The sequence below is a fragment of the Prionailurus viverrinus genome, chromosome F1 (assembly GCF_022837055.1).
Source record: "Prionailurus viverrinus isolate Anna chromosome F1, UM_Priviv_1.0, whole genome shotgun sequence".
NCBI lineage: Eukaryota > Metazoa > Chordata > Mammalia > Carnivora > Felidae > Prionailurus > Prionailurus viverrinus.
The window spans coordinates 949,435-973,250 of record NC_062577.1 but is presented as its reverse complement, the minus strand read 5'-3'; the positions used below and the strand labels follow the sequence as shown (position 1 = coordinate 973,250).

General features: G+C 40.8%; 1 protein-coding gene across 1 annotated transcript in view; it reads right to left on the bottom strand.

The window, feature by feature from the left end:
- The window catches only part of LOC125155158 (kinesin-like protein KIF28P), an 80,608-nt gene that overhangs the window by 33,596 nt on the left and 23,196 nt on the right, over positions 1-23,816 (bottom strand). The window contains exons 5-6 of the mRNA XM_047840064.1: positions 18,637-18,861; positions 2,774-2,928 (exon numbers count right to left, since the gene is read on the bottom strand). Coding sequence (XP_047696020.1) covers positions 2,774-2,928; positions 18,637-18,861 — 380 coding nt within the window. The remainder of the gene's footprint in view (positions 1-2,773; positions 2,929-18,636; positions 18,862-23,816) is intronic.

Here is a 23,816-nt window from a genome sequence, read left to right as displayed (position 1 = left end):
GACAAATATCACATGATTTCACTCATATGTAATTTAAGATACAAAACAGATGAACATAAGGGAAGGGAAGCGCAAATAATATAAAAACAAGAATGGGGACATAAAAGACTCTTAAATACAGAGAACAAACTGAGGGTTGCTGGAGGGGTCGTGGGAGGGGGAATGGGCTGAATGGGTAAGGGTCATTAAGGAAAACACTTCTTGGGATGAGCACTGGGTGTTATGCATAGGATATGAATCACTGGAATCTACTTCTGAAATCATTATTGCACTATATGCTAACTAACTTGGATGTAAATTTAAAAATAAATGAATAAGATTAATAAAAAAATGAATTCAGAGACAGAAAGAAATCCAGTATATCAATAGCACTAATGAAGAAAGAGGATTTCGAGAGGGAAAAGTGAAGAATTTAAAAAACGAACACTGTCAAACAGAAATAATAATGTATTTGGGGGTTAAAGAAGAATAGAATTAAAATACATATCAAAGTTACATATGGAGGTTGGAGATGCCTGTAGTATTCAGGAAGAGGATAAAGCATTCACTATTTTGCAGACTTTGGCCAATCAAACAGATTAAAAAGGCAAGTAACGGTTAAGCGTATATTCAATTTTGGTTTATGACAGAGATAGCATAGAAGATCCCCTGAGGAGAGGAGGAACTATTCAACAGTGTAACTGGAAAAATTGGTAATCCATAAGGTAAAAATAATGAAAAGGACGCCTACCTTATACTACACACAGAAATCAAGTCCAGATGGATAGGAAATTAAATGAAATTTAGGGAGATGGCTTTCAGACGCTACTTTTCTTAAACAAGACTCAGGAAATGCTAAACAAAAACCACTACCATGATTTCTACTCATCAATAGACACCTTCCATTGAAAAGACATGCTATGTGCTGGGTGAAGGTGCTTATATACCTGAGAAAAGAGTAATAAAAATATGTAAAGAATGCCTATGAATCAATAAAAAGACAGTAACTGGATAGAATAATGGGAAAAACAGAACGTTTTGAGAGGACACATATTGCCAGTAAACGTATCACATGATGCTCAAACTTGCTAAAAACCAAGAGTATCAAGACCACGGTAAGGTATCTTCATACCCATTTAATTAGTAAGTATCAAGAAGTGTGGTAATACCAAGCCTTAGAAAAGATGTGGATCAATGGGATATTTTATCCATTGCTGCTGGGAGTGTAAATTGGCCCCACCATTTTGGAAAATAACTTGTCACCACCCTCAAAATTTATTATTGCACACAACTTATATATAATCCAACAATTTCAGTCCTTTTTCTATACTCAAAAGAAACTTTAATATATTGATACCCTGTGATTTGTACAAGAATGTTCATAATAGCGCCGTTTGTAATAGCAAAAAAACCAAAACCTGGGAACAACCAAAATGCCAATCAACAGGAGAACCAATGAAGAAGTTGTGGCATGTTCCCACCATGGAATACTACATCATAAGGAAAAAGAACAACTTCTACTACAAAAAGGAATCTCATAGGCACAATGTCTAGTGACAGAGCAGAAGGTAAATTAACTATAGCCACAGATAGCATGGACACATACTGTTAATAATGTTGCATCTAAAAGCCAATCCCGACAATTCTACTGCTGGGTGTGTACTTGAGAGGAATGAGAAATTATTTTCCCCAAAGCACACATACAAGAATGTTCATAGCAACCTTATTTAGAATACTCAAAACCTGGATGCAAATGAAATGTCCATCAATAGGAGAATGGATAAATGATTGTGGCACATTCCTACAATGGAATGCTACATAGCAATGAAAAAGAACTAATAATTGCTACATGAGAAACATGGCCTAGTCTCCTAGACACAGTCCTTAGTGAATGAAGCCAGATGCAAAAAACAATGGCCTCTTATAAATGGTCACATCTATATGAAAATCTATACAGTTAGGCAAAGGTCAATTTGTAGTGGCAAAGGTCAGTTTCTTCTGGTGGAAGAGAAAGCTAGGAGGGAAGTACAAGGGAGGTTTCTGGGTTTTGGAAATGTTCTATATCTTGAGCTGGGTGGTAATTACACAGATATATATGTATAAAAATTCATTGACCTGAACATTTAAGATTTGCACACTTTTTGTAGTTTATATATATATTTTTTTTCACGTTTTTTTTTTTTTATTTTTGAGATAGGGAGAGACAGAGCATGAACAGGGGAGGGTCAGAGAGAGAGGGAGACACAGAATCTGAAACAGGCTCCGGGTTCCGAGCTGTCGGCACAGAGCCCGACGCGGGGCTCGAACCCACAGACCATGAGATCATGACCTGAGCCGAAGTCGGACACTTAACCGACTGAGCCACCCAGGCGCCCCTGTAGTTTATATTTTAATCACTTAAGAACAGGATCCAGAAAACAATGTAATATTTTATACCCTTTGTAAACATTTCAAAAATGAGGACCACTAACTAATAATATTCACATGTGATAAAAACAAGAAAGGATGAAAGAAGAAAGGGAGGGAGGGACAGAGAGGGGTAAACAAAATTCAAGATGGCAGTTACCTCCAAGGGGAGCACAGTAGAGAAATACCAACGATTTCTTGGGTTGGGTGGTGGCTTCATTAGTGTTTTTAATTTTATTAAAAAGCAATTCATTTAAAATAAATAGGAGGACCAGGTATGAACCAATGATGACAGTGGATCATGACTCAAGGGTTATGATTAATCTAATTTCTGATATCTGGGGTCATTTTTACGATAGAAATAAATACCTATGCACAGGTTATTTACCTGATAACATTTCCTAAATTGGTTAAACTTAAGTTAACTTGTGATCCTTCCCTCAGTCTGTCTCCTTCAGATCCTGAAGATTTCTGCCTTTCACTTCCTGCTAAATCCACCAAATTAATCGTGGATTGCTTGGTGAGGTCTCTGTCCAGGAAAACCTGTGTGGGAGAGCACCACAGTCATGTTATCAGAGTGGTAGCAGGCTACATATGAAGTCAGTCCAGTTCACATTTTAAAACGTTTTTTTCTATTTGTACTTCACACTCAAAAGCATATAATAAAATTTAAAATTTAAAATATTAAATATTTATAGAATATTAAATATTTATATGTAATATTATATTAAGTATTTAATATAATATTAAAATATTAAATATTTATAAAATATTAAAATTTTAAAATTTAAATTTAAATTTTTAATATAAAAATTAATTTAAAATAAAAATTTAATATAAAAATTAATTTAATATAAAAATTTAATATAAAATTAATTTAAATTTTAAATATTTAATATAATATTAAAATATTAAATATTTACAAAATATTAAAATTTAAAATTTAAAATTTAAAATATTAAATTTAAAAATTTAATAATACTGGGGCGCCTGGGTGCCTCAGTTGGTTAGGTGACCGACTTGGGCTCAGGTCATGATCTCCCGGTTTGTGGGTTTGAGCCCCATATCAGGCTCTGCGCTGACAGCTCAGAGCCTGGAGCCTGCTTCGGATTCTGTGTCTCCCTCTCTCTCTGCCCCTCTTCCACTCACACTCTGTCTCTCTCTCAAATGTAAATAAACATTAAATTAAAAAAAAACATATTACACATTAATATGTAATATATAATGTATGTATTATATATTATAAATAAAAAATAATATAAATTTAAAACAAAATTTAAAACATAAATTAATATATAATATATATTATAAATAAAAATTAATATTATAAGTTTAAAACATATAAAATTTTAAAACATATAATGAAAATGAAAAAGCCATCTTTTTTTACAATGGCATTTTACAATAATACACCACCAGGCCCAAGTATCTCTGTTACTCCCTCTCAATTTTGCAGAGCTATTCCCAGTGATCTATTAGATACCAATTGCTGCTCTCAAGTATTTTGATGGTCAAACATTTTAATTTTTTTTTAACGTTTATTTATTGAGAGACAGAGACACACAGCTGAAGTCAGATGCTTAACCGACTGAGCCACCTGGGTGCCCCGATGATCAAACATTTTATTTTATTTTATTTTATTTTATTTTATTTTATTTTATTTTATTTTATTTTTATTTTTTTAATTTAACTTTTTTATTTTTTAAAATTTACATCCAAATTAGTGTATAGTGAAGCAACGATTTCAGTAGATTTCTTAATGCCCCTTACCCATTTAGCCCATCCCCCCTCCCACAACCCCTCCAGCAACTCTCAGTTTGTTCTCCATATTTATGAGTCTCTTTTGTCCCCCTTTCTGTTTTTATATTATTTTTGTTTCCCTTCCCTTATGTTCATCTGTTTTGTCTCTTAAAGTCCTCATATGAGTGAAGTCATAGGATTTTTGTCTTTCTCTGACTAATTTCACTTAGCATAATACCCTCCAGTCCTATCCATGTAGTTGCAAATGGCAAGATTTCATTCTTTTTGATTGCTGAGTAATACTCCATCATATATATATATATATATATATATATATATATATATACATACACACACACACACACACACACACACACACACACACACCACATCTTCTTTATCCATTCATCCATCAGTGGACATTTGGGCTCTTTCCATACTTTGGCTATTGCTGATAGTGCTGCTATAAACATGGGGGTGCATGCGTCCCTTCGAAACAGCACACCTGTATCCCTTGGATAAATGCCTAGTAGTGCAATTGCTGGGTCGTAGGGTAGTTCTCTTTTTAGTTTTTTGAGGAACCTCCATACTGTTTTCCAGAGTGGCTGCACCAGCTTGCATTGCCACCAACAATGCAAAAGAGATCCTCTTTCTCCGCATTCTTGCCAACATCTGTTGTTGCCTGAATTGTTAACATTAGTCTGACAGGTGTAAGGTGTTATCTCATTGTGGTTTTGATTTGTATTTCCCTGATGATGAGTGATGTGGAGCATTTTTTCATGTGTTGGTTGGCCATCTGGATGTCTTCTTTGGAGAAGTGTCTATTCATGTCTTTTGCCCATTTCTTCACTGGATTATTTGTTTTTTGGGTGTTGAGTTTGATAAGTTCTTTGTAGATTTTGGATACTAACCCTTTATCTGATATGTCATTTGCAAATATCTTCTCCCATTCTGTCGGTTGCCTTTTAATTTTGCTGATTGTTTCCTTCGCTGTGCAGAAGCTTTTTATTTTGATGAGGTCCCAGTATTTCATTTTTGCTTTGGTTTTCCTTGCCTCCAGAGACGTGTTGTGTAAGAAATTGCTGCAGGCAAGACCAAAGAGGTTTTTGCCTGCTTTCTCCTCGAGGATTTTAATGGTTTCCTGTCTTACATTGAGGTCTTTCATCCACTTTGAGTTTATTTTTGTGTCTGGTGTAAGAAAGTGGTCCAGGTTCATTCTTCTGCATGTCCCTGTCCAGTTTTCCCAGCACCACTTGCTGAAGAGACTGTCTTTATTCCATTGGATATTCTTTCCTGTTTTGTCAAAGATTAGTTGCCCATATGTTTGTGGGTCCATTTCTGGGTTCTCTATTCTATTCCATTGATCTGAGTGTCTGTTCTTGTGCCAGTACCATACTGTCTTGATGATTACAGCTTTGTAGTGTAGCTTGAAGTCTGGGATTGTGATGCCTCCTGCTTTGGTTTTCTTTTTCAGGATTGCTTTGGCTATTCGGAGTCTTTTCTGGCTCCATACAAATTTTAGGATTATTTGTTCTAGCTCTGTGAAGAATGCTCATATTACTTTGATAGGGATTGCATTGAATATGTAGATTGCTTTGGGTAGTATCGACATTTTAACCATATTTGTTCTTCTTATCCAGGAGCATGGAATCTTTTTCCATTTCTTTGTGTCTTCAATTTCTTTCATCAGCTTTCTATAGTTTTCAGTGTATAGATTTTTCACCTCTTTGGTTAGATATATTCCTAGGTATTTTATGGTTTTTGGTGCAACTGTAAATGGGATCGATTCCTTGATTTCTCTTTCTGTCACTTCATTGTTGGTGTATAGAAATGCAACTGATTTCTGTGCATTGATTTTATATCCTACAACTTTGCTGAATTCATGAATCAGTTCTAGCAGTTTTTTGGTGGAATCTTTTGGGTTTTCCATATAGAGTATCATGTCATCTGAAAAGAGTGAAAGTTTGACCTCCTTCTGGCTGATTTGGATGCCTTTTATTTCTTTGTGTTGTCTGATTACAGAGGCTAAGATTCCAATACTGTGTTGAATAGCAGTGGCGAGAGTGGACATCCCTGTCTCGTTCCTGACCTTATGGGGAAAGCTGTCAGTTTTTCCCCATTGGGGGTGATATTAGTGTTGGGTCACTCGTATATGGCTTTTGTAATCTCAAGGTATGATCCTTCTATCCCTACTTTCTTTAGGGTTTTTATCAAGAAAGGATGCTGTATTTTGTCAAATGCTTTCTCTACATCTATTGAGAGGATCATATGGTTCTTGTCCTTTCTTTTATTGATGTGATGAATCACATTGATTGTTTTGCGGATATTGAACCAGCCCTGCATCCTAGGTATAAATCCCACTTGGTGGTGGTGAATAATTTTTTTAATGTTTCGTTGGAGCCGGTTGGCTAATATCTTGTTGAGGATTTTTGCATCCATGTTCATCAGGGAAATTGGTCTATAGTTCTCCTTTTTAGTGGGGTCTCTGTCTGGTTTTGGAATCAGGGTAATGCTGGCTTCATAGAAAGAGTTTGGAAGTTTTCCTTCCATTTCTATTTTTTGGAACAGTTTCAAGAGAATAGGTGTTAACTCTTCTTTAAATGTTTGGTAGAATCCCCCTGGAAAGCCATCTGGCCCTGGACTCTTGTTTTTTGGCAGATTTTTGATTACTAATTCAATTTCCTTACTGGTTATGGGTCTGTTCAAACTTTCTATTTCTTCCTGTTTCAGTTTTGGTAGGATATATGTTTCTAGGAATTTGTCCATTTCTTCCAGATTGCCCATTTTGTTGGCATATAATTGCTCATAATATTCTCTTATTATTGGATCAAACATTTTAAATAGAAGATACTGGGAAATCTACAAAATGAGTAAGTGTTCAGGGTGGTGTGGTCATGCACGGAAGGGATGAGAACATAGACTTTAGAATATGGTAGGTCACCTTGCTGGTTACATGAATGTGAGAAATAGCTTGTCAGAATTTCAACTGTCTGAGTTGGAAATCAGGGATAATAGCATATTAGGTGTTAGGAGGGCAACAGATAAGAGAAATACTGGTTCTAACAATGCCTGGCATACAGTAACAGGTGTTAATATTACTACTGACACCAATAAGCAGAGCGTAATGCTCGGTCTCTACACATATATTTTTCAGTGGATTTCTTCGCTTGACTCTAAAATAAAGGGGCACCTGGGTGGCTCAGTCAGTCAGGGGTCTGCCTTCGGCTCAGGTCAAGATCTCAGGATTTGTGAGTTTAAGCCCCACGTCGGGCTCTCTGCTTTCCACACAGAGCCCGCTTCAGATCCTCTGTCTCGCCCCCCACCCTGCCCAAGAAAACAAAACAAAAAAACAGCAATGGAAGAAAACACAAAACAACTAAAATAAAACATCAAGTTACAAAAATAGCGCAAACCTATATAAAGTTTATTAACAATTGGAAAATATCTGAACAGTCCTGAAAAGCCTACAAAGTTCCTTATCTTACTTTTAATTGGAGTACAGTTGGGGCTCGACATTATATTAGCTTCAGGTGGGCAACATGGTGATTTGACAATTACGTATGTTACAAAATGCTCCCCACGGGGAGCGTAGTCTCCGTCTGTCACCATACACCGTTATTACAATATCATTGACTAGTCCCTATGCTGTACTTTTCATTCCTGTGGCTCACTCATTTTATAAGTTTATACCTCTTAATTTCCTTCACCTATGTCACCCATCCCTCCAAACCCTCCCCACTGGTGACCGCTAGCTCTCTGTATTTATTAAGTCCATTTCTGTTTGTGTGTTTGTTCATTTGTCTTGTTTTTTAAGATTCCACATATAATTGAAATCCTGTGGTATTTTTCTTTCTCTCTTTTCACGTAGCACAACGCCCTCTACGTCCATTGACATTGTCCCGAAAGGCAAGATTTCATTCTTTTTTATAGCTGAGTAATATTCTATTGAGGATATATACCACGTGGTATTGACCGACGCTTGGGTTGTTTCCATATCTTGGCTGTTGTAAATAATGCTGCAATAAATGTAGATGTATGTATATCTTTTGAACTAGTGTTTTCATTTTCTTTGGGTGAGTACCCAGGAGTGGGATTGCTGGATCATATGGTACTTACATTTTTAATTTTTTGAAGAAACTCCACACTTTTCCACAGTGGCCACACCAACTTACCTTCCTACCAACAGTGTCCAAGAGTTCCCCTTTCTCCACATCTTCACCAACACTTGTTATTTCTTGTGGTTTTGATTCTAGCCATTCTCACAGGTGTGAGGTGATATCTCATTGTGGTTTTGATGATGAGTAATGTTGAGCATCTTTTCATGTGTCTGTATGCCTTCTTTGGAACATGTCTACTCAGGCCCTCTGCCCAATTTTTAAGTCAGATTATTTGGGGTTGGGTTTTTTTTTTTGTTTTTTGATATTGAGTTGTATGACTTCTTTATGTATTTTGGACACTAACCCCTTATTGAATATACCATTTGCATTTATCTTCTCCCATTCAGTGTGTTGCGTTTTCATTTTGTTGATGGTTTCCTTTGCTCTGCAAAACCTTTTTATTTTGATGTGTCCCAACTGTTTATTTTTGCTTTTGTTGCTATTGTCTGAAGAGACAGAACCAGAAAAATATTAAGACTGTTATCTGAGCATTTACAGCCTATGTTTTCTTTCTTTAAATAGACCTTTTAAACCACTTTTTAAATGTTTATTTATTTTTGAGAGAAAGAGAGAGTAAGAGTGGGGGAGGGGCAGAGAGAGAGGGAGACACAGAATCCGGAGCAGGCTCCAGGCTCCGAGCTGTCAGCACAGAGCCCAACGCGAGACTCGAACCCATGAGCCGTGAGATCCTGACCTGAGCCGAAGTTGGACATTCAACCGACTGAGCACCCAGGCGCTCCTCTTTTTTTTTAATTTAATTAAATTTTTTTTAATTTACTACATTCAGTTATCACTTTTAGGTCTTTAATCCATCTTGAGTTTATTGTTGTGTATGGTGTTAGCGGTCCAGTTTTGGGGCGCCTGGGTGGCTCAGTGGGTTAAGCGTCTGGCATCAGCTTGGGTCATGATCTCACGGCTCGTGAGTTCGAGCCCCACGTCAGGCTCTGTGCTGACAGCTCAGAACCTGGAGCCTGCTTCAGATTCTGTGTCTCCCCCTCTCTCTGCCCCTCCCCTGCTCATGCTCTGTCTCTCTCTGTCTCAAAAATAAATAAAAACATTAACAATTTTTTTTAAAAAAAGAAAGCAGTCCAGTTTCATTATTTTGCACACAGCTCGCCAGTTTTCCCAACATGGTTTATTGAAGAGACTGTCTTTTCTCCCGTTGCATGTTCTCTCCTCTGTTGTAGATTAATTGCCCATAAAAGTGTGTGTTTATCTCTGGCCTCTCTGTTGTGCTCCATTGATCAATGTATCTGCTTCTGTGGCTGTACCATACTGTTGATTGCTATAGCTTTGTAGTATACTTTGAAATCTGGGATTCTAATTCCTCCAGCTTCATTCCTCTTTCTCAAGACTGCTTTGGTTATTTGGGCTCTTTTGTGGTTCTGTACAAATTTTAGGATTATTTGTTATAGTTCTATTAAAAAAAAAAGCAACAGTACTGGTATTTTGATGGGGATTGCATGGGATCTGTAGCTTGCTTTGGGTAGTGTAGACATTTTAACAGTATTTGTTCTTCCAACCCTTGAACATGGAATGTCTTTCCATTTATTTGTGTCTTCTTTGGGGCGCCTGGGTGGCTCAGTCAGTTGAGCGTCCGACTTCAGCTCAGGTGATGATCTCGCGATCATGTGTCAGCATAGAGTTGCTTTGGATCCTCTGTCCCCCTCGCTCTCTGCCCACCCCCCTCCTTGCTTGCACGCATGCACTCTGATTCCTTCTCTCTCTCTCTCAAAAATAAATAAACGTTAAAAAAATTATTTGTGTCTTCTCCAATGTCTTTGATCAATGTCGTATAGCTTTCAGAGGACATTTCTTTTTATCTCCTTGGTTAAATTCATTCCTGGGTATTTTATTCTTTCTGCTAGAATTATAAATAGGATTGTTTTCTTAATTTCTCTTTCTACTAGTTTGTTATTAATGTATAGAAATAGGAATCTATAGACTTCTGTATATCTATTTTGTATCCTGAAACTTTACTGAATTCATTTATTAATTCTAGTCGTTTTTTGGTAGACTTTAGGGTATTCCATGTATAGTATCATGTCGCCTGCAAATAGTGAAAAATTTTACTTCTTTCTTACTTATTTGGATACCTTATATTCTTTTTCATGTCTGATCATCTGATTGCTGTGGCTAGGACTTCCACATGTTTTTTTTTTTTTAATTTTTTTAATATTTATTTATTTTAAAAGACATTTTTTTTAACGTTTATTTATTTTTGAGACAGAGAGAGACAGAGCATGAACGGGGGAGGGTCAGAGAGACACAGAATCCAAAACAGGCTCCAGGCTCTGAGCTGTCAGCACAGAGCCCGACGCGGGGCTCAAACTCACGGACCGCGAGATCATGACCTGAGCCGAAGTCAGACGCCCAACCGACTGAGCCACCCAGGCGCCCCATTGTTTATTTATTTTTGAGACAGAGAGAGACAGAGCATGAACGGGAGACGGTCGGAGAGAGAGGGAGACACAGAATCCAAAACAGGCTCCAGGCTCTGAGCTGTCAGCACAGAGCCCAAAGCAGGGCCCAAACTCACGGACCGTGAGATCATGACCTGAGCCGAAGTCGGACACTCAACCGTCTGAGCCACACAGGCGCCCCTATTTTTCTAAGTTTTTTTTTTAATTTTTTTTTTTTTTAGAACTTCCACATGTTGAATAAAAGTGAGCACATCCTGTCTTGTTCTTCATCTTTGAGGAAACGCCTTTAGTTTTTTACCACTGAGTATAATGCTACCTGTGGGTTTTTCACATGTGGACTTTATTATGTACATTGAGTTATGTTCCTCTTAAATCCACCTTATTGAGAGTTTTCGTGATGAACACATGTTAAGTTTTGTCAAATGCTCTTTTCTGCATCTGTTAATCCTATGATTTTTGTCCTTCATTTGTTAACGTGGTACATTACGTTGATTGATTTGCAAACCTTGAGCTACCCTTGCGTCCCTGAAATAAATCCTACTTGATTGTGGGAATGATACTTTTCGTGTATTGTTGAATTTGGTTTGTAGAAGATTTTTGCACGTATGTTCATCAAGGATATCAATCTTTAACATTTTTTAATTTGCATCAAGATGACGCTGGCCTCCTACTGTGAAAAATTTGGAACGTTTCTTTCCTCTCCTATTTTTTGGAATAGTTTGAAAAGAATAGGTATTAACGCTTCTTTAAATGTTGGTAGACTTCATCTGTGAAGCCATGTGGTCCTGCGATTTTGTTTGCTGGGAGCTCTTTGAATGCCAATTCAGTGTTGTTCCTGGTTATTGGTCTGGTCACATTTTCTATTTCTTCCCAATTCAGACTTGGACTTGTGCATTTCTAGGAATTTATCCATTTCTTCTATCCATTTGTCCAATTTGTTGGTGTATAATCTTTTGTAGTAGTCTTTGTAGAGAGAGAGTGTGTGCAAGTTGGGGAGGGCCAGAGGGAGAGAGAGAATCCCCCGCAGGCTCCAATCCCAGTGCAGAGCCTGATGTGATTTCAAACTCCTTAAGTTTCTTGAGGTGTATTTTGTGGCCTAACATGAAATCTACCCTGGAGAATGTTTCGTGTACACTTGAAAAGAATTTGTATTCTGCTGTTCTTGGATGGGATATGTATCTGTGCGATCCATCTGGTCTCATGTGTCACTCAAAGCCACTGTTTCCTTGTTGACTTTCTGTCTGGATGATCTGTCCACTGACTTAAGTGGGGTGTTGAAGTCCCCTCCTATTGTTGTATTACTGTCAATTTCTCCCTTTATGTCTGTTAATATTGTCTTTATATATTTAGGTGCTCCTATGTTGGGTGCAGACAGATTTACAACTGTTATAGCCTCTTGTTAGACTGATCCCTTTATCATTATGTAATGATGTCTCTTGTTACAGTCTTTGTTTTAAAGTCAATTTTGTCTACCCTAGCATTTGTTTTTTGCTTCCACATGCGTGGAATATCTTTGGCCATCTTTTCCCTCTCAGTCTGTATGTATCCTTAGGTCTGAAGTGAATCCCTGAGGCAGCATATAGTTGGGTCTTGTTTGTTTGTTTGTTTATTCCATTCAGTCACTTTATGTTCTTTTGATTGGAACATGTAGTCCATTTACGTTCATTTTTTCCAAGTTTTGGTTTAAATTCTAGTTAGGGGTGCTTGGGTGGCTCAGTCAGTTGAGCGTCTGACCCTTGGTTTGGGCTCAGGTCATGATCTCCCAGTTAGTGAATTTGAGCCCCACATTGGGCTCCATGCTGACAGTGCAGAGCCTCCTTGGGATTCTCTCTCTCCCTCTCTCTCTGTCCCTCCCCTGTTCAGGCACTCTCACTCTGTCTTAAAATAAATAAATAAATAAATAAATAAATAAATAAATAAATAAATAAGTAAGTAAGTAAGTAAGTTCGTTCTAATCAGTTAACATACAGGGTATTATTGGTTTCAGGAGTAGAACTCAGTGATTCATCACTTACATACAACATCCAGTGCTCATCCCAACAAGTGCCCTCATTAATACCCATCCCCCACCTAGCCCATCCCCCACCACCTCCCTTCAGCAATCCTCAGTTTGTTCTTTGTCGTTAAGGGTCTCTTATGGCTTGCTTCCTTTTCTTTGTCCCCCCTTACCATATGTTCATCTGTTTTGTTTCTTAAATTCCACATATGAGTGAAATCATATGGTATTTGTCTTTTCTCTGACTGACTTATTTCGTTTAACATAATACACTCTAGCTCCATCCACGTTGTCACAAATGGGAAGGTTTTATTCTTTGTGATGGCTGGGTAATATTGCATTGTGTGTGTGTGCGTGTGTGTGTGTGTGTGTGTGTGTGTGTGTGTGTGTACATACCACATCTTCTTTATCCATTCATCAGTTGATAGACATTTGAGCTCTTTCCATACTTTGGCTATTGTTGATAGTGCTGCTTTAGACATCAGGGCGCATGCACCCCTCCGAATCTATTTTTTTTTTTTTGATCCTTTTGGTGAATACTTAGTAGTGCGATTGCTGGATCATAGGGTAGTTCTATCTTTAACTTTTGGGGGAACCTCCATACTGTTTTCCAGAGCAGCTGCACCTGTTCATTACCACCAACAGTGCAAAAGGTTCTCCTTTCTCACATCCTCATCAACATCTCTTGTTTCATGTGTTGTTAATATTAGCCATTCTGACTGGTGTGAGGTAATATCTCATCATAGTTTGGATTTGTATTTCCCTGATGATGAGTGATGTTGAGCATCTTATGTGTCCGTTAGCCATCTGGTGTCTTCTGCGGAGAAATGTCTATTCATATCTTCTGCCCATTTCTTGACCAGATTATTTGGTTTTTTGGGTATTGAGTTTGATGAGTTCTTTATAGATTTTGAATACTAACCCCTTATCAGATATGTCATTTGCAAATATCTTCTCCCATTCCATTGGCTGCCTTTTAGTTTTGTTGATTGTTTCCTTTGCTGTGCAGAAGCTTTTTATCTTGATGAAGTCCCAATAGTTCCTTTTTGCTTTGGCGATGTGTCTAGTAAGAAGTTGTTCCGGTCAAGGTCAAAGAGGTTGCTACCTATGTTCTCCTCTAGGATTTTGGTGATTTCCTGTCTCACATTTAGGTCTTTGTCCACTTTGAATTTATTTTTGTGTGTGGTGTAAGAAAGTGGTCCAGTTTCATTCTTCTGCATGCTGGTGTCCAGTTTTCCCAACACCATTTGTCAAAGAGACCATCTTTTTTTCATTGGATATTCTTTCCTACTTTGTCAAAGATTAGTTGACCATATAGTTGTGGGTCCATTTCTGGGTTTTCTATTCTGTTTCATTGATCTGTGTGTCTGTTCCTGTGCCAGTACCATACTGTCTTGATGACTACAGTTTTGTAATACAGCTTGAAGTCTGGAATTGTGATTCCTCCAGCTTTTCATTTCTTTTTCAGGATTGCTTTTGCTATTCAGGGTCTTTAGCGGTTGCATAGAAATTTCGGGATTGTTTGTTCTAGCTGTGTGAAAAATGCTGGTAGTCCATTTACACTTAAAGTAATTATTGATAAGTATATAGTTCTTGTTATTTTGTTAGTAAACAAAATTTATTGCTCTTTTCCTTTGTGATTTGATAAGTTTATTGTTGTGCTTGGAGTCCTTTCTCTTTATTTTTTGTGTATCTTATGGGTTTTGGGTTTGTGGTCACCATGGGGTTCACATGTAAATTCAGTGTAAATAATAGTCTATTTTACGTTGATGATTGCTTAAGTTGAAACACATTCTAAACGCTCTACATTTTTCCTTCCCCTCCACATTTTATGTATATGGTGTCATACTTTACATTTAAAAATTTTATGTATCCTTTAACTGACTTTTGTATATATAATTAATTTTACTACCTTTGCCTTGTAACCTTCATACTAGCTTTAGTAGTGATTGATTTATCACCTTTATGTCTGGTTTTATCAGTGACATTTTTTCCTTTCATAATTTTCTTAAAAAAAAAGTTTATTCATTTTGAGAGAGGGCGTGCACACACACGAGCGAGGGAGGAGCAGAGGGAGGAGTGAGAGGGAATCCCAGGCAGGTTCTGCACTGTCATTGTGGAACCCAATGTGGAGATCGAACTCACTAACCGTGAGATCATGACCTGAGCGGAAACTAGGAGTTAGATGCTTAACTGACTGAGCCACCCAGGTGCCTCTCCTTGCATAATTTTCTTAATTCTAGTTATAGCCTTTTCTTTTCTATTTAAAGAAGTTGTTTTAACATTTTTTGTAAGGCCAGTTTAGTGGTAATGTTCTCCTTTGACTTTTGTTTGTCCTGGAAGCTAACTAGCTAGCCAGCTATTCATTCATTCATTCATTCATTCATTCATTCAGAGTGGGAGAGAGCACTTGAGCAGGGGAGAGAGAGAATCTTAAGCAGGCGCCAGGCTCAATCCCACAATCCTGGGACCATAATCTGAGCTGAAATCAAGAGTCAGATGCTCAACTGACTGAGCCACCCAGGCACCCCTGTCCTGGAAACTCTTTATCTCTCCTTCAGTTCTGGATCATAACCTTGATGGGTAGAGAATTCTTGATTGTAGGCTTTTCCTTTCTGTACTTTGATTATATCGTGCCACTCCCTTCTGGCCTGCCAAGTTTCTGCTGAAAAATCAGCTGATAGCCTTATGGGGTTTCTCTTGTATGCAATTATTTGCTTCTCTCTTGCTGTTCTCTAGACTCTCCCTTTGTTATTCATTTTTGACACTTAAATTTTTATGTGTCTTAGTGTGGACCTCCTTGGATTCATCTTGTTTAGGGTTCTCTGTTTTTCCTGGACCTGGATGTCTGTTTTCTTCCCAAGGTTAGGGAAGTTTTCCACTGTTATTTCTTCAAATAAGTTTTCTGCCCCTCTCTCTCTCTCTCTTCTCTGTCTGGAACCCCTCTAATCCAAATGTTAGTACAAGCTATGCTCATTTAAAAAATTCTTTTTTTTTTTAAATTGCTGTTCAGCTGGCTACCTTCCATCACCCTGTCTTTCGGATTGCTGATCCTTTGTTCTGCATCCTCCAGTCTGCTGTTGATTCCCTCTAGTGTATTTTTCATTTCAGTTAGTATATTCTTCAGTTGTGATTAGTTCTTTTTGTTTTTTTCTTTAAACAGAGTAGGAAATTCCTCTTTGTTCGTTTATTTATTTTGGAGAGAGAGAAAAGGTGAGTCAGGGAGGGACGGAGAGAGAGAATCCCAAGCACTGACAGTACAGAACCTGACACTGGGCTCGAACCCAAGAGCGATGAGATCACAACCTGAGCTAAAATCAAGAGTCAGACTCTTAAGCCACTCAGCCACTATATTTCTGTCTTCTTTGGTTGAAGGTCTCACTGAGCTCATCCTCCCTTCTCTCCAGTCTGTGTAGCACCTGATGATCGCTTTGAACTCTTTATCAGGCAGATTGCTTATCTCCGTTTTGCTTAGTTCTTTTACTGAGGTTTCATCCTGTTCTTTTGTGTGGAATATATTTTTCTGTCTTCTCATTTTGTCTGAGCCTTCATCTGTTTCTGTGTATTAGGTCAGCTATGTCTCCGGGTGATGACGGCAGTGGCCTTATGTAGAGGTGTCCCGTGGGGCCCAGCAGCACAATTCCCCCTGGTCAGCAGAACCAGGAACTCCAGGGAGGTCAGTTGTGTGGGCTGCGTGCTCCCTCCTGTGTGACTGGCCGTGGCAGCTGTGGGTGTGCCGGTGGTCAAGGCTGGCTCCCCTCCTCTGGTGCAGGAGTCTTTTTGGGTGGATGGGTGGGTGGAACACAGGGTCAGGACAGGCAGGGCTAAGGTGGTGGATGGAGAGCATCAGAACTGACTCCCACAAGGACTGACCAGCTAGGCTGAAGGAGGTCAAGGAAAACAACACCTTCAGCACTCTCGTTCCCTGAGAAAGCTCCTACAGATCTCTGATCCTCTGACACATGCCTTAAAATCACTGCTTCTGTGCTGGCCCTTTAAGAGTGGACTCTCAGATTCTTTAATTGATATATTTTTAAGTTTATTTATTTTGAGAGAGAGGGAGTGAGTGGGGGGGGGGGGGGTCAGAGAGAGAGAGAGAGAGAGAGTGAGGGAGCGAGACTCCCAAGTAGGCTCTGAGCTGTCAGCACAGAGCCCAATGCTGGGCTCGATCCCACGAACGGTGAGATCCTGACCTGAGCCAAAACCAAGAGTCAGGTGCTTCATCGACTGAGCCACCCAGGTGGCCCAGACTCTTGGATTCTTATGGCGCTTTGCCTCTCCCAGAGTTAAGTCCACTGATTTTCAAAGCCAGGTGTTACAAGGCTTGTCTTTCCGATGCAGGTCTCCAGGGCAAGGGGTGCCCGAGGTAAAGTCTGATACCCTCGCTCGTGAGGGAAAATCTTGGTGCCTGGGATATCCTTCTCGCTTGGGCGTCATTATGCTTGGGCTTTGCTTTCCAGCCAGGTCTCCGCCCCCTCCTACCCTTCTCAATGGGGGTTATCTCTCCGTGTCTTTAGCTGTGGAAGAGCTGTTCTGCTAGTCTTCGAGTCATTTCCAGAGTGAGCTGGATCATGCGTAGTCATTGCCTCTGTGTGTGAGGAGGAGGAAACGAGCTCAGGTCCCTCTCCGCCGTCTTCGCAGTCTGCCCTCAAACTTTTTTAAAATGCAGGCTCTCGGGGCGCCTGGGTGGCGCAGTCGGTTAAGCGTCCGACTTCAGCCAGGTCACTATCTCGCGGTCCGGGAGTTCGAGCCCCGCGTCGGGCTCTGGGCTGATGGCTCGGAGCCTGGAGCCTGTTTCTGATTCTGTGTCTCCCTCTCTCTCTGCCCCTCCCCCATTCATGCTCTGTCTCTCTCTGTCCCAAAAATAAATTAAAAAAAAAAAAAGTTGAAAAAAAAATTAAAAAAAAAATAAAAAAGGTAAAATTTAGAAACCACCTAAATGGAATTGTTAAGTAAACTATTATGTATCTACTTGATGGAAAGAGTAATACCGTTTTTAAAAACCACCAAACAGAGGGGCGCCTGGGTGGCGCAGTCGGTTAAGCATCCGACTTCAGCCAGGTCACGATCTCACGGTCCGTGAGTTCGAGCCCCGCGTCAGGCTCTGGGCTGATGGCTCAGAGCCTGGATCCTGTTTCCGATTCTGTGTCTCCCTCTCTCTCTGCCCCTCCCCCGTTCATGCTCTGTCTCTTTCTGTCCCAAAAATAAATAAACGTTGAAAAAAAAAATTTTAAATGCAGGCTCTTATTTAAACTTCCCAGCATTCCTGCAGGATCGCATTTTACAGAATAGGAAACGGAGACTGAGGGCAAGGAAGTTATTTCCCGAAGTTTCAAAGCCGGTAAACAAAGGGTCAGGTATAGTCCAGTGTTGTCCCACTATTCCTGATCAGAGCAGGGCAACCTTCATTTATTCCCATTCTGACTCGGGCTGTGGCGTAGGGAACAGAGATGGTGAAATCCCAGCTCCCTGCACCGATTGCCCAGGCTTTGTAAATAACTGTTTCTGAATCCGGCTGGTGACGATCTAGAGTTCACTCTCTGATATCTACTGAGGAGTACGGAGGGGAAAAATGTGCTCGGTTTTATCAGAGACGCCAGTTAGTGGAGAGTTACATGGGTGAGCTAGTTTCGAAGACTTTATCTTGCAACTTGCATGAATCGGAAAGGTAGTTGAGTATCTGGTGTCCTCTAGGCTCAGGGATCTGAAAGCTGGTCATCATCGTACTGGGGAGCCAGGGTGGAGAGAGGCAAGGTGCCTCCCTTCCTCCTGCTCCTGACCCCAGAGCCCCTGGTTGGAAGCAGCCACCGTAATCCACAGGTCAAATCTGAAAGGATTCCGGAACACCCACCAGCTCCTCGTGCCCTCGGGAACCCTCCCCACAGACCCCAAGCCTGGTGGGGAACCGGGACGGCTGCCTTCCCGCACATCTCACCTGCCTGAACTGAATGGTGATAACCATATGAGACCGGCTGCTGCTGGCGTTCATGTTGGTCGAGGCCGTGGTCCTTATTTTTGTCCCTTGCTCCATCAGCCTTTCAATCTGCGCGTAGTTCTCACAGGGCACTGACTTCAGGCCGTCCACATAAAAGCCCAGGTGTTGATCCTCCCTTACTTTTAGCCCTCCGGGTTGCTTGGTTCTAGACAGCAGGTCTCGTATCTGTGGAAAAAAAGAGTATAAACTTCAGGAAGCCAGCGATTTCCATTTACGTCGCTCTTACGCCTCTGCCTAGGATATATTAAATTAAAAAAAACTTATTGGGGCCCCTGGGTGGCTCCGTTGGTGAAGCGTCCGACTTCGGCTCAGGACATGATCTCACGGTTCGTGAGTTCGAGCCCCGTGTGGGGGGCTCTGGGCAGACAGCTCGGAGCCCGGAGCCCGCTTTGGAGTCTGTGTCTCCCTCTCTCTCTGCCCCTCTCCTCGTGTGCGCGCATGCGCTCTCTCTCTCTCTCTCTCTCTCTCAAAAATAAATAAACATTAAAAATAAATAAATATTTATTGAACGAATAGATGCTAAATTTCAGTAGGTACTGGACACTCTCATAATTTAGGTAAGTAAGCAATAGGGGAACAGCCAACACGAGGGAAATCTGTTGTAACTGCTGACGTAAGCCTAGTTTTCTGAAACTCAGTTCTAGTATTTTCTAGTACCTCAGGCAGCCCATCCGGCCTGTGAACTCCCTTCCTGTGGGACCAGTAGATCCTGACATAGTTCCTGACGTAGGAGAGACACTCCGTGAATGTTTTTTCACAGGACGGTGTAATCAGAGCGAGGCTAACGAATAATGTTTAACACACTGTATGTTGTGCATTAGAAGCGTCTGGAACCACTTCTACAGCATGACGAAATATTGGAGTGGGTGTGCACGGGCGTCTGGCTTTCAACAGGTGCTTCTAAAACATTTGTGCTTGAAACCCTTATTCTCTTATTGCCATGAACGTTCTCCCAGGAGCCTTGTTAACCGTTTTATTTGATTAGCAACTCCTTTGGGGATAACATAGAAACACACCATCCTAGCCCCGGTCTGAATTACCACAGAGTCTCTATTACAAAGTGGTGACGTTTTACTGAAAACAGTGACAACTAAAAATAAAAATAAATAGCAGAGACTAGCGTGCTGAGTACCCAAGGTCAGCAGAAGGCCTGATGCACCTGGGGGGGGGATCATCATCCCCCAAATGGACCACCCCGAACCCTACTTCCAAGGGAAACTGATTCAATCCCGACGGTATTTGCGCCAGTCAAGTCTAACAAGAGAAGGAGGGTGATTCTTTGAATCTTCTTGTCGGAGATTCATGAGCTGTCACACGTAGACCACGGCCTCGGGTGCAAGCCCGTGTTGCCTCTCACCCAAGAAGAGCCACTTCGGACAAGGCCAAGTAGGTCCTGCTGTGGGAGTCTGGTAGAGGCAGAGGCCCCCAGAGGGGTGGTTCGGTGTCTTATGGTACCGAGACGTCTGGGCTGGGAGCCTGAAGACCTGGGTTCTCAGTCCTTGTTTTGCTTCCAGCCTGGGAGTGCTTTGGAAAATCTCTTATTTTCCTAGGGTTCATAATAGGAGGGGGCGGATTAAACGATCTCTGAGATCTCCCCCAGGTCTGTTGCTCCGCAGCCCTGCGCCCTAGAACCAAGGCAAGATTGCGGATGGAAGCTCGGGCGAGCCAAACTAAGACAGTGGACGTAAAGTGCCAGAGGCAGGGGCAGATCCTGGTGCCAGCGCCCTCCAGGGAGTGTCTGGAGATCAGAATTGGGTGACTCTCATAAGACCTTCTTCACTCACCTGGGCTTTCCCGGGACTCCCCTAACGCTGCCTCTATTTGGCACGCCTTCAAATCCAACTTCCCTCTGCTGCTAGAGAACGCTCCCAGAATCCCAGTCCGATTATCCGATTTCCCTGTAAGATCCTCCACTGATTCTCCACTGCCTGCAGGACAAAGGCCCCTCGCTCCCAGGCAGAGCCTATCTTTGGCTTCATCTCCTGACGTCCCCACCGTGCATCCAACTCCGGCTACCCAGAGTACTTACTCACTGCTCCCTTCAGTGCCATGCGCTTTCAGGTATTTTTCGACTGGTGAAAACTAATCCTGGCCCAGAGTGCCCCTATCTGTGCCCCGAGCCTTCCCGCAGCCTCGCCAAGCTCATACACATCTCTCGGGGCCCAGTCTGAGTCCAGCGTTGACCGATGTTGCCAAACATGCCAGGCAGTCACACATTCCCTCCTCTCTGCCCCTGGCGCTTTACTTTTCTTGCCGCACACGTAAGGCATCACTGTCTGGAGAGGTGTTTTAAGCTCCCACCAGACTCCTCCGTGGCGGGAGTTAAGTCCTGGGACTCACTCGTCCTCAGAGTCTGGTATGATGTCTGAAACATCACAGGTACCTAATAAGCTTCACTTTAAGTACCTAGAGGAAAAATACCGGAGACTCATGGAATATGAGAAACGGAAATGTTCCTAAGATGTCCAGTGTTCTCATTTTAGAGACAAGAAGACAGAATTCTAGACAGCGTATCATCATAAACAGATGTCAGTAGGGAGACCACAATGAGATGCCCACCAGAGGTTGGTCATAAAAGAAATTAAATTGTCTTCCTAAAGTTATTGCTGTAAGGTAAAGGAGCCATACTATCTTCCAAGTCTTAGCAACTTGAAAGAAATAGAAACTTAACCAGTGACCTTGACATGAGAACCCATTTGGAATCCACAACTATATGGTCAGTCAATCTTTGGCAAAGCAGAAAAGATATCCCATGGGAAAAAGACAGTCTCTTCAACAAATCGTGTTGGGAAAACTGGACAGCAACATGCAAAAGAATGACACTGGACCACTTTCTTATACCATGCACAGAAATAGATTCAAAATGGGTAAAGACCTAAATGTGAGACAGGAAACCATCAAAATCCTACAGGAGAACACAGGCAATAACCTCTTTGGCATCAGCCCTAGCAACTTCTTTCTAAATATGTCTCCTGAGGCAAGAGAAACAAAAGCAAAAATAAATATTTGTGACTTTACCAAAGTAAAAGGTTTCTGCACAGCAAAGGAAACAATAAAGAAAATTAAAAAGCAACCCATAGAATGGGAAAAAATATTTGCAAATGACACATCAAAACGATAGTATCCAAAATGTATAAAGACCTTATCAAGCTCAACACCCAAAAACCAAATAATCTAATTTTAAAAAGGACTGAAGACATGAACAGACATTTCTCCAAAGAAGACGTAGAGACGGCCAACAGACACTTGAAAAGATGCTCAACATCATTCATCATCGGGGAAATGCAAAGCAAAACCATGATGAGATGCCACCTCACGCCTGTCAGGATGGCTAAAATTAACAACACAAGGAACGACAGGTGTTGGCAAGGATGTGGAGAAAAGGAAACCCTCTTGCACTATTGATGGGAATGCAAAGTGGTGCAGCCACTGTGGAAAAGTATGGAGGTTCCTCAAAAAGTTAAAAACATAACTACCCTATGACCCAGTAATTGCACTACTAAGTATTTACCCAACAAATACAAAAATACTGGCCTGCCTGGGTGGCTCAGTTGGTTAAGCATCTGACTCTTGATCTCAGCTCAGATCATGATCTCACAGTCGTGAGTTTGAGCCCCACACTGGGCTCCATGCTGAGCATGAAGCCTACTAAAAAAAAAAACAAAAATACTAATTCAAAGGGATACATGCACCCCAATATTTATAGCAGCATTATCTGCAATAGCCAAATTATGGAAGCAGCCTAAGTGTCCATTGACCGATAAAAAAGATGTATACACACACACACACACACACACACACACACACACACACACACACTGGAATATTACTCAGCCATAAAAAAAGAATGGAAACCTTGCCATTTGTGACACCATGGATAGAGCTAGAGTGTATTCTGCTAAGTGCAATAAGTCATTCAGAGAAGTACAAACACCTTATGATTTCACTCATTTGTGGAACTTAAGAGACAAAAAAAATGAGCCAAGGGGAAAAAAAAAAGAGAGATAAACCAAGAAATAGACTCTTGACTACAGAGCATAAACTGATGGTCACCAGAGGGGACCATCTGTAAATATTCAGGAGCACCCCTTTTAAGCCTAAAAGTGTATTGGCTATTGAGACGGTATTTCCTGTAGAAGGGTGTTCACAAAGAAATGGTCTGTTTGGGAGATACAAATATTTAATTAAAGTTCACAGTATAATATGACCAATTCATGGGGAAAGGGCAGTGAGACCACAGTACATCTCAATGGGTACTGTCTTATTAGAAATTCTCTACTTTATAAGTGAGAAGACTGAGTTCTGAGTTAAAGTGATTTTCCAAAGTCACATGGCTAGTCCATGAGAGAGCTGGGGTCTGAGACCATGCCCTTCCTTTAGGGACAGGCGAACCATGGCCTGGGGGCTAAATTCAGCCTACCACGTGTTTTTGTATGATCCTTGACATAAGACCGTTTTCCACATTTTTAAATGATTGGAAAAAAAATCAAAAGGTATTTTGTGGTATGTGAAAATTGATGAGAAGAACAAAGGCAAGAGAAATGTAGCTAAAATTAAGTCTCCTTACACCCCGCAACCCACTGATAAATCCCTGAGATGTGCAGAGCATGACCTTCCTCAAGGAATTCACGGCCGCCTTAATGTTGATATTTCATCAAAGACTAAAAGCAGCCTTATCTTAACAATAGGTTGCCCCCCCAGGGGGCTTCTAACGTGCACAAATTCCTTAGAGACCTCTGCTATCGCTAACTCCCGCTAACTAAAAAATACATCATCAGTCACTCCTCATGATCCCAATGCAGCCCCTTCTGCCCATGGGTACTGTCCCCGTGCTATAATAAAAGCACCTTTTTGCACCGAAAATATCTCAAGAATTCTTTCTTGACTGTTGGCTCATGGCCCCACATCAAGATTTATGTGAAATTTAAGTTTCAGTGTCCAGGAATCAAATTTTATGGGTACACAGCTGTGCCTGTTCATGCATATACCGTTTGCTCTACGAGGGCAGAAGTGAGTAGTTGCAGCAGAGACTGGCCCTTTGAAAATAAATTTGCCGCCACCTCCTCTACCCCACATGCTGACTGAGGTCAACTGCTGCAGGATGTGTGGGAGCCCTGAGC